This window comes from Bos indicus x Bos taurus, chromosome 25 (genome assembly GCF_003369695.1).
Source record: "Bos indicus x Bos taurus breed Angus x Brahman F1 hybrid chromosome 25, Bos_hybrid_MaternalHap_v2.0, whole genome shotgun sequence".
Taxonomy (NCBI): domain Eukaryota; kingdom Metazoa; phylum Chordata; class Mammalia; order Artiodactyla; family Bovidae; genus Bos; species Bos indicus x Bos taurus.
The window spans coordinates 40,559,097-40,572,483 of NC_040100.1; the positions used below are offsets into that span (position 1 = coordinate 40,559,097).

General features: G+C 67.0%; 2 protein-coding genes across 3 annotated transcripts; both read right to left on the reverse strand.

Moving 5' to 3' along the window:
* Positions 1 to 163: 163 nt before the first annotated feature.
* Positions 164 to 3,800, reverse strand: NTN3 (netrin 3). The gene is made up of 6 exons (XM_027527353.1): positions 2,758 to 3,800; positions 2,498 to 2,686; positions 2,258 to 2,407; positions 2,040 to 2,090; positions 1,830 to 1,904; positions 164 to 1,488 (listed from the first exon to the last, which is right to left on the reverse strand). The coding sequence occupies exons 1-6, from the start codon at positions 3,683 to 3,685 to the stop codon at positions 1,139 to 1,141; spliced, it is 1,743 nt and encodes a 580-aa protein (XP_027383154.1). The 5' UTR covers positions 3,686 to 3,800; the 3' UTR covers positions 164 to 1,138.
* A 4,732-nt stretch (positions 3,801 to 8,532) lies between these two features.
* TEDC2 (tubulin epsilon and delta complex 2) lies at positions 8,533 to 12,883 on the reverse strand. 2 transcript variants are annotated; one of them, XM_027527370.1, is made up of 10 exons: positions 12,779 to 12,883; positions 12,591 to 12,689; positions 12,295 to 12,365; positions 11,795 to 12,197; positions 11,263 to 11,316; positions 10,632 to 10,728; positions 10,369 to 10,468; positions 10,166 to 10,276; positions 9,325 to 9,512; positions 8,533 to 9,088 (listed from the first exon to the last, which is right to left on the reverse strand). In XM_027527370.1, the coding sequence occupies exons 1-10, from the start codon at positions 12,802 to 12,804 to the stop codon at positions 8,927 to 8,929; spliced, it is 1,311 nt and encodes a 436-aa protein (XP_027383171.1). In that variant the 5' UTR covers positions 12,805 to 12,883; the 3' UTR covers positions 8,533 to 8,926. The 2 variants fall into 2 exon arrangements, with proteins under 2 accessions (XP_027383171.1, XP_027383172.1); XM_027527371.1 differs by having other exon boundaries at positions 8,995 to 9,123.
* Between the last annotated feature and the right edge of the window lie 504 nt (positions 12,884 to 13,387).

Sequence of the window (13,387 nt, forward strand, 5' to 3'; positions counted from 1 at the left end):
GCCGAGCCTCGGCGCCGGCTGCCCACCCGCGGCGCCCGCGGGGCTCCGAGGACTCAGCTCCGGGCATGCGCGCTGACACCCCGAGGCCGGGCGGCCGGAGCATGCGCCGGCTCAGCGCCCGGCCAGGCGCGAGGCGAGGGGGCGCGCGCGCGCGCGGGGGTGGGTGGGTGTCCGCCGGGCCCAGGCGCCGGCAAGGCAGCGGGTATCGGGAGTCCGGGGCGGCGGTGATGCCCGCCGGGGTAGAGGTCTCGCCGGGCCGGCCTAGGAATGCACGCCCGTTTGTGGGCACGACGTCCGGGCTGCCGGGGGGAGCCTCCGTGCGAGCCCTGAGGGGAGGAGCCCGGAGACCCGGGTCGAGAGAGACAGCCGGACGGAGACAAGAGACACGGACACAACGGGCCAGAAAAGAGGCCGAACACAGTCACCGCGGACAGGGACGCGGACGCCCCGCCGGCAGGCGTGACGGGAGCCCGAGGCCGCCGCCGCCCCCGCCGCCGGGGGAGGAGTCATGGCGCCCCCCTCCGGTCCTGACGAGGACGGGCAGCCCGCCTCGCCCAGCGCATCTCTGGCGGCCGCACCGCCTCTCGGGGTGTCCGGGCGCTCTCCCGGAAATCAGAGTCCGAGGAGGTGGCGTCTCGGCGGTCCTTGGGGTGCTATCAGAGCTCTATGGGTCCTGGCATCAGAAGGGGGTTCATAACTTTGGGGGGCGGTGTCAGTACCTCAGGAACGCAGGAACGCTGAGGGACCACGACACGCGGGGCTGGGGGTGTGTGTCACCGAGGCCCCTGAGGTGTTTGCAGGGTGTTCACAGCCCTCTGGGGGCATCGTGGTGCCCCCTTGGAGGAGGTAGATAGCCCGAAGGTGGGGGGGCATGGGTCCTTTGGATGACAACTGCCCAAAGGGGGCTCGAAACCGCTCTTTGGGGCTACCACATCCCTCCGTGTTGGGGTGGGGGTGTCGCTGCGTCGCTCACCCTTCCTGGGCAGGCGCTCGAGGCACCGGGGGAGGCGCGGGGCGGGGGCCCAGAGGGGCGGCGCGCGCGACGCGATCAAAGACTTCTCGTCAGGCAGATGCACTGGACGAAGGTGAGCCTTGATGAGTGGGGAGCGCCCGCCCGGCCCCCGCCCGGCCCGCAGGCTCAGGCAGCCCCACAGCGCCCCCGCCGCTCGCGCCGCTGCAGCCTCCGAAGGCGTCTCGTCCACGCATCCCGCCAGGGCAACACGAGGCTCCCGCGGGCGGCGCTGAGCCCCGGCCCCCGGCCCCCGGGGCCCCCGACCGCGGCCCCCGGCCCGCCCCCCAGCAGCAGGTAGCGGCGGCCTGGCAGTAGGCGGGGGCACCCGCAGGCGGCGTCCCGCGCCGGCACCCACAGCGCGCTGCTCCCGCGCCGGGCGCGCTCCTCGCCGCTCCGGAACACGGCGAGCACGGCCACCGGGAAGCGCGTCCAGGAGCCACGCGCCTCGCCGCGCGCGCCCACCGCCACCTGCACCGCTGCGGGGGGAGGCGAGAGGGGCGGGGTCAGGCGGGGCGGGGCCCGGAGGGGGCGGGAGCCGAGGCTCACAGAGCGCCAGCCGGGGTGCGGGTGTGGGTGCGCGTGCGGGTGGGGGGCGCGGAGGAGGAACACAAAGAGGACATGCCGCAGCGGGAGCACCGAGAGGCCCCGGGGGCTGGCAGGGCGGGGCCGGCGAGCGCGGAGGAGCTGAGGGACCGGGGGAATGGCCTTAGGGTCCAGCGAGGGTCAGGACCTCCAGAGGGAGAGTAGGGAGGGCAAGGTGAGAAGGGGCGGGGGTCGGGCAGGAAGCCTGAGGGTGGGAGGCCAGAGCGCAGCCTACCGTAGTCCTTCCTGCAGAACTTCTTCAGGCTGATGCGGTAGCTGCCACGAGCGGGTTTGCAGTGCAAGTCGCAGTCTGGGAGGAGGGAGCAAGAGGAGGTTGGCACAGATCCCCATCTCCTTCCCCCCTCCTCCCACCCTCTCCTCAGGCCCTCTGGGAAACCACCGCCCCCTCCCCCCAAGGACATGCCCCTCTGGGATCTCTGCTCACCCTGGGGCGCCACAGGACTGCTCTCCTCAGTGGGTCCAGGGACAGGGGTCTCTGTGGGGAGGATAGGATGATGGGCTGCATTTTAAGGGGGTCAGGGGGATCTGCAGGGCTCAGGAGACAGTTGAGGGGAGCCGGGGATCTGCGGGGCCCAGGTAGGCAGCAGCTCGGAGCTGGGGTGACCTCTGCAAAGGTGGTCCAAGCAGGGCACCGTCACTCACTAACGCAAGGTGCCACCGGAGAGCGGCTCTGCTGGAAGCCAGGGGCACAGCGGTTGCAGGTGAGGCCAGTGACGCCATCCTTGCAGGGACACTGGCCGGTGGTCTGGTTGCAGGTTTTGCCAGCAGCACCAACAGGGTGACAGTCACAGGCTGAGGACAGAAGTGGGACAGTCAGAAGCCCATCTGGGGTTGGGGAAACCTGGGAGGGTGAGGCGTGCAGGTGGCTGGCTGAAGGCTCACCCCTGCAGGCGCGGCGGTCACTCAGGGCACGGCCGGGGTCTCGGTAGAAGCCCTCCCGGCAGTAGTGGCAATGCCGGCCGGCGGTATTGTGCCGGCAGTTGAGGCAGACACCGCCGCTGCGGCGGCCAGACAGTCGGTATAGCTCCATGTTGAAGCGGCAGCGGCGGGCATGGCCATTGCAGGAGCAAGCTGCGAGGAAGGGTGGGTCAGGGACAGGCCGGCCCGGTCTCAGATCCCCAGGCCACCCTCCAAGGCCTCACCAAGGCAGGCGTGGGCTTCCCGGGCGGTGGCCCGCTGCCACGGCCTGTCGCAGTAGAAGGGCTTGCAGCGGCTGCAGTCCGGACCCTCGGTGCCGTGCCGGCAGTCGCAGGTCAGGTGGCCCTGGGGGTCCAGCAGGCACCTGGACGCGTGCCCATTGCATTTGCAGCGCCCGCCCACCTGAAGCTCAGTGGCTGAGTAAGAGTAAGGGGCCGTGGCCATGGCGCCCCTGGTGTCTCCCAGCACGGCAGGCCTTGTGAGCACTACTTGAATGTCCGTGGCGGTCACCCAGTCTTGGAGCACCGGGCTGCTGTCCAGATCCAGGCCTGGCGGGCTGCCGTCCTGCACGCTGAAGGCCAGCAGGCCACCACCGTCAGGCTGGGCCTGGGGCGCGGGGAAGCATAGGGCTTCGGGCCCCGGGCCAGCTGGGCCATCGGCAGGCGCAGGCAGGCGGCCGTAGTCCAGGCCACAGTGGGAGGAGAAGAAGCCGAGTGGGGTCCAGCTGCGGCCGTGGTCCTGCGACTTAAGCAGGGCCAGGGAGGTGGGGGGCGCCGAGCAGAAGCGCAGGCTCACGAACACCAGCTCAAAAGCCTTGCCCAGGGGCACTGTGAGGGTCACGTTGTGGGGCACCTGCGTCAGCGAGTCCGAGCGCCAGCATACCGGGCTGGCGGTGCCGCCTGCGGAGGTCAGGAGGGCGGCGGGGTGTGCACGCCGCGGGTCCGAAGCGTCGCAGGCCCGCGTGGCCGGCCGCCCGCACGTGCTGGAGGCCAGCACCTCGCGGCCCAAGGCTGCGTTCACCAGGCCCGGCACGCAGCCGCGGGGCGCGCCCCCGTCGTCATGGCAGGGGTCGGCAGGGGCCAGCGGCCCCGGGCTCAGCGCGGCCGAGAGCGTGCCCGCGGTCAGCAGCAGCCCCCAGGGCCAGCCGGGCATGGCCGGAGCCGCCGGGGGTCAGCCGGCCGGCCGGGGCCCCACGCCGCTGCCCTCGGGAGAGAGAGAGCCCGGTCCGAGGCTCTGCCCGCTGGCCCGGGGTGCCGGGCCACCAGAGCCCCCGGGGCGGCCCCAACCGGGGCCCAGAGGTTGGCGCCGCCGCGGGCACGCTCCGGGCCGAGCGGAGCAGCGGGGACGCCCGGGCGTCCTCCCGCGGGGCCTGGAGCGTTGACAGGCGTCGCCCCCGCCCTCGGCGCCTCCGCCCGCAGAGGCCCCACCCGCTGCCCGCCGCTCGCACTCACCCACCGAGGGCCGGGTCGAGCAGGTCTCCCGGCCTCCCGGGACGGGCCGAGGGCGGGCGGGGCCTGGGGCGCCCCGGCCGCCGCCTCCTCCCGGCTTCAGCGAGGGCGGGCGAGCTGTGCCAGGAGGGGGTGGGGGGCGCAGCGGGCTCCAGCCTGGGCCCAGCCGGGGGCGGGGCTGCTCGGCCGGGAAGGAGGGAGGGGAGAGGAGGGGGCCGCGTCGGCAGAGCCGGAATCAGAAGCAGATTCAGACGCCGGCCGGGCCAGCGGGGGAGGGGGCTGGGAGGCCCTGGAGCCGGGGGAGGGGCCGCGGAGCCAGGAATGTGTTGGCGGGAGGGGGCTGGAGCGGGTGGCCCCGCCACGCAGCCCGTGGGGGACCACCCAGCCGGCCCCCGGCCCGCAGCCAGGCTCTGACTGCTCCTGGGGTTGTGCCACGTGCTGGGCGGGGGTCTGGCTGCCTCCTCCCTCAGGCCCCTGAGGCAGCCGGGCTCTGGAGCTGAAGACTGGGTCCCGGATGCTCTCCTGGGTCCCTACAGGGCACACTCGGGGCAAAGGGAGCCAGGCTGGGCTGGTGGTTGTAGGGGTGTCCCTGAGGCAGCAGTCTGCTCCAGCAGAAAGAATTCAGGATTGGGGCCAGGTCTGATTTCGAATCCATGCTGCTCTAGTTTCTAGTTGTGTGGTTTTGAGTCCTCAACCTGCCCAAGCCTCAATTTCCTCATCAGCCAGATGCCTATTATTCCCCCTTTGCTGTTGGGATTTCCTGAGTCGTGTAGGAACTCAACAGACCTGAGTGGGGGCAAAGCGTCCCAGGAAGGGGCAGCCCCGTGCGGACCGGGCAGGAACACCAGAATACATCCACCGGGGAGCATCTCTGAGGCCTGAAGTTCCACATGGGAGGCTGACCCCAGGCCAGGCCAGCTGTCAGTGGAAACACCACCGGGTTGTGTCTTTGAGGCGGGCTGCCACCCTCAGCTGGGCCAGAGACACTGCAAGGACAGAAGAGGATGGAGAAAGCAGAATCCTGCGTACAGAGGCGGATACTGAAGGACACACCATGGAGAAGGAGCATCAGGAAGACAGGGGGCTGGGCCACCTGCAGTGACTGACACTCTCTGGTGGGGCCCTTTACCAGGCCTGAGCAGCTCAAATGCAGGCGTGGGGAGCAATGGGACTGGCACTGGGGTCTGTCCCTCAACTTCCCAATAAAGAGAACATGCCCCTTACAAGAAACAGCCAGGCACAAACGAGAGAGCTGGCAGGGCGCGCGGTTCTGCTCTGGGATGGGTCAGGTGCAGAAGGAGTGCCTTCCCAACCATTCTCTTCAAGGTTCTTTGATCATCACCCCAAACCCATCTGGGATGAGGGGTCCCTGGTGGGAGTTTGGGTTGGGGATAGATCCTACTGGGACTGTTACAAGCACAGAGCTGGCCATGGTGGGGAGAAAGGCCTAGGCCCAGGACAGTGGTTCCCAGGGGCTTGAGACAAACCTCCAGGGAAAGCCTGGCTGTCTGAACTTCAGGACTCCTGCCTGGAAGGAGGAAAGTGGGGAGCAGCTCCCCTCACCCAGCCCTGCAGGCTTTGTGTGCTGCACAGCCTCCTGGTGAGGTGGGGGAGGGTGGGCAGAACAGCTGGTGGCCTCTGGTGTGGCTGGAGGTCCCCAGGGCTCGACCTGAAGAGTGTTCACGGGGTCAGCAGGAAGGGCCTCCACCCAGAGAGCCACTGCACATTAGCTCCCTAGGGAGGAGGCTGCGGGCAGCCCAGGCTCTTCCCAGGAGGTATTCATTCTCTTCTGGCCCTGGGGCAGCGCTGGCAGATGGCGTGAGGAGAGCTAGGGAGGGCCTTCCCGACAGCCCCCCAGCCAGCATCAGTGCTCCTTGTGGACTCAGCCATCTGTCCCAGCCCCAGACTGGGGCCTCTCACGCTGTGCACCTCTCTGCTGGCCCTGCCCCCACCTGCAGCCCCAAAGCCTGGTGCAGCCCTCCCACCCCTGCCCTCACCCAGAGGGACAGCCGCTAGCTGTGGGCTTTGGGTACCCATCTGGGGTCCCAGCAGATCTCAGGGGGCTGAGGTTTTCCCTTAAAAGGCCAACTGATCAAATATTCCCGGCTTAGCTCACTATCTACTCTCCCGCCAGACGCTTGCAAGCCACCACTTGTTCATTTATAGCGCAAACATTTATTGAGCGCCTATTTTGCCCCGATCAGCGGGGAAGAAAGACAGCCAGGGGAGGGGGACACACCACACTCTGCCTCGCCCGGAGGTGGGTAGCCACGCCGAGTCCCCGGCCTGCCGCCGCCTTGCGCGTCGTGGGCTGCCGCGACCGCAGCCCCGCGCTCAGCCAGGCCCGCTCTGCGCGCCAAGCGAGACGCTGAAAAGCAGCGCTGGGCGGAGGCGGGTGCCAGAGGGGCAGAGCCGAGTCGGGGGAGGGAAGGGAAGTGGCTCGAAGCCCCCGGAGTTCGGGCATCCCGAGCGGTCAGAACGGAACGCTTTGGGGAGGCGTCTGGCGAGAAGGCTTCCGCGACGCGCGCGGCACTGCGGCAGCCGGGCCCAGGCGAGGTCGGCAGGGAGGAGGCGCCGGCTGGCCGTGACCTCGCAGGGGAGGGGGCTTGGCGCGCAGGCTCAGGGCGCCCCCGGCTCCCGCCGCCCCCCGCGCCCGGTCCTCTGCCGCCGCCGCCGCGCGCGCCAGCACAGGAAGGCTGCGGCCAGGAGCCCGAGGCCCGCGCCGAGCGCCGCCAGCGCCGAACCTTGGGCCAGGTCCAGGCGAGGTCCGCGCAGCGAGAAGGTGATGGCCGTGGCGGCGGCGCCGGCTAGCAGAGCCACGGCGCCGAACGGCAGAACGCAGCGCGGCCAGGAGCCCCCTGCGCCGCCGGTGGCCAAGAGCAGCGCGCGGAGAGCCCGGGGGGGCTCGAGGGCCTCGGCCGCGGGCGGGGGCTCGGCCGCGCTCATGCCTGCTACGCGGGGGCTGCGCTCCGGGTGGGTGTGGGCACTCCCTGCAGCCCCACTCGCCTCGCCACCTCGGAGCGGATTGGCCGGCGAGGCGGTGACGCCAGCAGGGCCGCCAGGGCCAGGAGGTCTTCGCTGCCGCCTCCAGGCGGGGTTGTGGAATGGGGTGGGCGGGCGCTCACCCGAAGCGGGTCTGCCTTCCCGGCTCTGGGGGGCCTTGTGTTGGGACCCATCAAGACCACTCCCCCTGTTATCTGCTGGAACCGCCCTCCCCGTGACGGCTCAGGTGCCCACAGCGGCCCGCAGGGCTGGCCCTGGAGAGGTGGGTCACTGAGTCAATAACCATCTGGGCTCCGCTACAGACGGAGGGGGAGCGCCTTCTGCCAATAGGTAAGGTGCACAGTAAACAAGCGAAGCAGTGGATGAAATAACTGCGGTGGAGACCAGCTGCTATGGAAACGGTTCTAGAGCAGCCCGGAACCGGGTGGTGGTGGAGCTCGCCCTGCAGACAGGATTCCTCCAGATCCCAGCACCTGGGAGTAAGCTCTGGGGGCCGGTGTGCCCCAGACCCCTCTCTCTTGCTCCTTCTCCTCAAGCTTCACTCCCCAGAGGCCCCTCAGTGCAGTGAGGGCCTCCGATTTTTCCCTTCCTACTTTGGTCTGTTACCTGGTCCCCAGCAGCTCCAAAGGCCTGGGACTCCATGTCCAAGGTTTCTGGCCTGTTGAACAGTGGGGCCCTTTACAAATAGTCTCCTGCAGGGTGGGGCCACCCGGAGGCTGCTTCAGCATCACCCAGTTCACGCCCCACACCTGCAGTGCTTCAGCAGGCTCGCAGGAGACCTGACCTTCTCCAGGAGTTGCCGGCCTCCTGAGGCAGAAGCAGTGTTACTATTCTCGCCCATCGCTGTCCACACAGGGGGCCACTGCCCAGCCCTGAGACTTGTGCTTGGTTCACACAGGTGCTCACTAAAGGCTCACGACAGGGACACCACCGCCTGGCAGCCCTCCTCAGGGCCCAGGGCTGTGAAGCCTGTAACACTATCCTACTCATCTTCACCCCAGTGGTGATAACCACTGCCCAGAAACGCGCTGGGGACGACACAGAGTCTTCAAGGATCATGCTGAAGGCCCACAGCAGCAAACAAGTCCCGATGGAAACCCAGAGGTGGTGACCTGGACCTCTACACTTTCCTGCCTTCCAGCAAAGTGGAAGGTGGAAAGTGGAAGTGGAAGGAATGGTGGTTCCTTCAGCAGGGGAGGGTGACGGGCCTGTTCCCTGAAGGGGACTCAGTCTGGGGCGCCCACAGCAGCCAGAGCGACAGCAGAGGGGGCGGGGGTGGACATGGGTGCCAGGAGAGATGGCTGTGGGCAGACAGCGGCCGCCCGCGCGGACACTGGCTCTCTGCTCTTTGGGTGAGCCCAGGACGCATCCAGGCACTTGTGGCGAGAGGTTTCAGGTGTACAAGGGCTAGAGCAAGCAGTGAGGCCCCGGGGCAGCCCACCTCGAGGGGCCCGGCCCCCTTCCTTCAGTACAAAATGGGTATGCCCATTCTTGGTAAATATACTTGATATGTGCTTGGTAAGTAAAAAACACAAAGTCCCACCTTGGTATGATTAAAAATACATACTTTCTAAAGCAGTTTTAATGTCACACAAGTGGCTTATAAGTGTACAGCAAGAAGAAACAGAGATAGCTAAGCAAAGTCCCCACAGCCTCTGTTCGCCCAAGCCTATGGAAGGCCAAGTAAAGCCAAACCCTGACCAGCAAATGTGAGGAAGGCCCTAAGTTCCCCAGGAAGAGCCGGGGGCAGTCCCCGCTGGGTGGAAACCTGGCTTCCCAAGGGGGCACAGGCCCCTCTGGGCCCCCCACTCACTGCACCAGTGAAAATGCCCTTGATGCCAATTCGTTTAATTACTGAGTGGGGGTGTCTTGACAACAGTCGGGCTGGGGGCAGAGCCAGCCTGCCTTGTTGCAGGGCTCGGGGGTTGGGGTGGGCCGGGCCTCAGGGAGGGCTCAGTCGGTCAGCAGGCTCATCTTGCAGGACGGTGAGGAAGCGCTGGCCCCCCTCGCAGAGCAGGCAGTGTGCAGCCCGGCACAGCGCCAGCCAGGGGCGCCCCAGGGGCTCCTGCTCGCTCAGCAGGGGGAGCAGCTCAGCCATTAGGACCTGGAGGTTGGTGAGGGCCAAAGGCTCAGGGGGGCCTGGAACATTTGGGGGGACCCAATCTAGGGCGGGAGTCAAGGCGCCACACTCGTCCCTACTCCGCCTCTCAAAGTTCCAGCACGCTCACACGTGCCCTCCCCACCTCCTTCCCTGGTGGATCTTGGAGGCTGAACCAAGTCCTCCCCATGGCCCAGTGCTCCTGAACACGCAGTGACCCATGCCCCGGAGTCTGGAAGTACCTTTTCCAGATGGACCTGCTGGTCCAGCATGGCCACCCGTAGCCTGAGGGCTGCCAGGGTCTGCAGCTCCTGGGTGCTGGAGTAGAGAAGCAGCTGGGGGCTCCACACTGGGTCTGCGCCTCCTCCACAGGGCAAGGCGGCCCTGGGGGGCCCCTCAGGCCATGGCCCCTGCGGCTGTTCCACCACCGCTGCAAGAACAGGGGACACCACCCCATGGGCAGCAGCCAGGGCTGTCTTTTTCAGGCTCCCGCTAGGGGTGCAAAGTCCCCCCTTGCCTCCTGGGTAAAGCCCTGCTGTCCACGAACAACTCTCTTGCAACACCAAGCATGTGCCAGGATCTCTGATTCTCACAAGAAACTTTCCCACTAAGTGGATAAATGCGCAAGCTACTTAGACTGGTGGGGTCTGTGTGTGGGCAAGGGGGCTGAAGCGGGGGTGCTGCACCGGCAGCTCCACAGCATAACTACGGGACACTCAGGATCCCCAAGGGGACATGGGAAGGGCCTGCCTGCCTGTCTCCACTCCCCTGGGGGTGCTGTTCAAGTCCCCACACCGCCCTGTCGCTAGAGGACTTTGACACTGACCAGGTTTTCCCAGTGGATCAGAGGTAAAGAACCCTCCTGCAATGCAGGAGACACCAGAGACTTCGTTAAGATCCCTGGGTTGGGAAGACCCCTGGAGAAGGAAATGCCATCCCACTCCAGTATTCCTGCCTGGAGAACCCCATGGACAGAGGAGCCTGGCGGGCTACAGTCAGTCCATAAGGTCCCAACTTAACAGGCACACACGCACACAGTTCGGCTCGGGTTGGGGTGGGGGGAGTGGTGCGGGCTGGCCTCACCGGAGCGCAGCTCCTGCAGCTCTTGCAGCCTGTGCAGACACTGCCCTGCCAGGGCCTGCAGCCCCTCCAGGGTGAGCAGGCTGCGGTACTCCTGCGTCCAGTCCTTGGGGTCTACACGAGAGCCAGAGGTGGTCACAGGCCAGGTTCATGAGGGTCCTGAAGCCCTCCCTGTCCCGCCGGAGACCCGACTCGGGGCCACTAACCTGCCGTGAGCTCCTCCCTCATTCGAAGCCTCAGCATGGAGCAGGCCTTCTGTAGGCGCCCCACCTCTGCTGCGCTGAGCATGGAGCTGGGCAGGCCTGCCTGCAAGTGGGTCAGGGAAACTCCCCCATGGCCGGGCCCCTCCGCTCTCCCCCAGGGCTGGGTCCCAGTGTGGCTCTGGCCCTTCCTGGAGTGGCTCCTCCTCACACTCTAAACCAGGTTCAGAGCCAGAACCTCTGCGAGGATCCCACCCCCGCAAGGATACAGCTGTCTGCATTTTCTGGAGGAACTGGGTTTTGGCGGTGGCAGCAGCAGCATCCACAGAATCCCTGGTCTGCATCGAGCTGAGCTGGGCCCACAGGCTGGATGCACACATGGGCAGCCCGCAAACCAGAGAGCAACATGTGATGATGCCAGCCAGAGGGCTGGGGCCCTGGGAAGTAGGCGAAACCAAGGGGAGGGGCCCAGGGAACTGAGGGGACACTGCTCATGGAAAGGGGACAGAGCTGACCAAGGAAAAGGGGAGAGAAGCCAGCACTGACTGGAACCCAGAGCTCTGGGCGCTGGTTCCATACCCAGCACAACGGGTACACCTGAAAACACCACCTGGCACCACCTGGCTTACCCCTACGGCACTTCCACAGCCTGGGGCCTGGGGGCACCTGGCGCCCTGCTCAAGGCCTCACAGTGGAGAGGCTGAGCTGGGTCCGTGAGAGCAGTCCTAGGGCAGCAGACTCTCTGGATGTGAGAGTGTCACCTCCCAGGAAAGGAAGCAGAGGGGCCCGTGGGCCAAGCCTCCGCCTCCCTGCTCTCCCACCCCGCACCCCCACGCCCCCCACCGCCACTCCCCTGGCTCCCCCTCCCCTCCCGGGGTCCCACACCCCCACCAGCCTCACCTAGCATTCCGGGAAGCCGCCTTCCTGAAGGCCTCTGGCAGCCGCAGTAAGGCCCTGTTGGGAAGCTGGCGCTCAGGGCAGCTCTGTCCCACTCCGGAGGCTGCAGGCCCCGCTCCCCACTCAGAGCCCAATGAGGGGTGAGGCTCTCCCAGCCCTCAGAGAGGGCTTCCAGAGTGACCACGGGAGCCAGCCCAGCTGGGGTCCACCTGGCAGAGAGGAGGGCAGAGCCCAGGCCATCTCCAGAGCATCTGGAGCCCCCGGGCTGGGTAGATAAGTGCACAGGGCACAGGAACAGCCAGGGAGCAGAGAGGGACAGGCCCCAGTACATCAAACATGGCACCGTCACCGCCAACAGTTCCACCTACCAACTTCCGGGCTGGGGATTCATGGGGTGACATCCTGGGGCTCCCCAGGCCCATACCCACTCAGTGCTGGGCCCTCCCTGTCATCCCAAATCTAGCCTTCTACAGCTGCCCAGGATCTGATCAGGCAGACAGTAGCTCCTCTAGGGAATGTCTGCTGGGGAACTCACCCCTTATCCTTGAGCGTAAAAGCTTCTGGAACCTGAGAAGCAGCCTGGGGGACAATCTGCTGGTCCCTGAGGCCTGCTTCAGGCTTGTTGGCTCCGGCCCCCTGCCCCATATGGGCGCCATCTCCCACCAACAGAAGCCTGCGCCCAGGGAGGTCCTTTGCGGGCACCCAGGGGTGGTGGACACCCCTGGGGGGTTTTGTCTCAGGTGCACGGCTGCCAGTGCAGCGTGAGGTGCTGGGTGGGGCAGAGGCTTTGGTGGCAGTGGAAGCAGACCCAGACTTCAGGCTGCGGGCCTTGACTCCTTCTCCAGCCTTAGAGAGGCCTTTTCGCACTCGTACTGCCTTCTCCAGTGCCTGGGTCAGAAGCTCCAGCTCCTTGAGGTCTTGGGGGCTGGGTGGGCATGCTGTGAAAGCGGAGAATCAGGTAGAGGCCCCCGATCACTGCCAGCCAGAAGACAAGCAGGAGACGGCACCTGCAGAAGGTGGGGGGCTGAGGTTTACCTGAAGATGGAGCCTCTTTATTAATTTCTGACCCTGGGGTTGGCTCCGGAGCTGGGGTCTCGGCTGGTTCCCTGCAAGGACACAGGGCAGCCGTGGCAAGGCCAGAGCCCAACAAATCCCCATGATCGCCTGGCCTAGGAGCGGGCGCCCAGTTCTCAGGCCCTCAGGAAAAGCGAGGGGTACTGGCAGCCCGCAACTCGGAAGTGAGCGCTGAGCCCAGCCTCCAGGCCCGGGGCTCCAAGCAGGGTTCTGACGGCCCGAAGGCTGCCTAGCCGGGTGGTCCCGGGGTCGCGTACCAGACCCGCAGCAGCCGCCGGGAGACTCGCAGGCTCTGCTCCAGCTGCCGTTGTCGCTCGGCGCAGGAGTCCAGGGCGTCCCGCAGCTCGGCCACCAGCCTGGGAAGGAAGCACCGGAGGTTCAGCGCCCGGCCGGCCTCGGGCCGCGGCGGCCTCCGCCCCCGCAACTCCAGCGGCGCGGGACCCACCGGCGCGAGCACTCCGCAGGCAGCATACAAGCGGTCTAAGTCTTCGCGACCTGCCGCCGCCGGGAGACCCCGCCGCTTCCGGGCTAGAAGACCGCCCCTTCCGTCCGGGCTGCCCAATCCCGGGCCCAGCGTCAGGCCCCGCCTTCCCCGATGACGACCCCGCCTCTAGCCCCGCCCCTTGGCCGGAAGTCCGAGCAGAGACCGGCTCCGATCCCCGCCCGGGGGCAGCGGAGCGAGCTGGGGGAGGACGCGCAGTTGTGGTTTGGATAACGGGGTAGATGGAGGCTCCTGTGGTCCCTTAACAGTCGGCTTCGTCTTTGCATCAAGGGCCCTCTAAAGCAGGGCCCTGGGACCTTGCTGACCCCGGGGCACCTAGCACAGGGCCGGGCACGCGGAGGGACCCATAGGTATTTACTGCTGTGGCTGGAGGTGAGGATGACGTGTTTGTCGGGAGCAGGGGCAAGGCAGGAGTGTGCACTTGTGGACACGCTGACGAGGTGATGACATCCGGGAGTGGGCACCTCGGCAGAGGGGGAGGAGGCCCAGGAGCCAGACATGGGCACGAGGACCAGTGGGGCTGAGCAGGCTGGTCCCTGGCGGGGCAGGCGT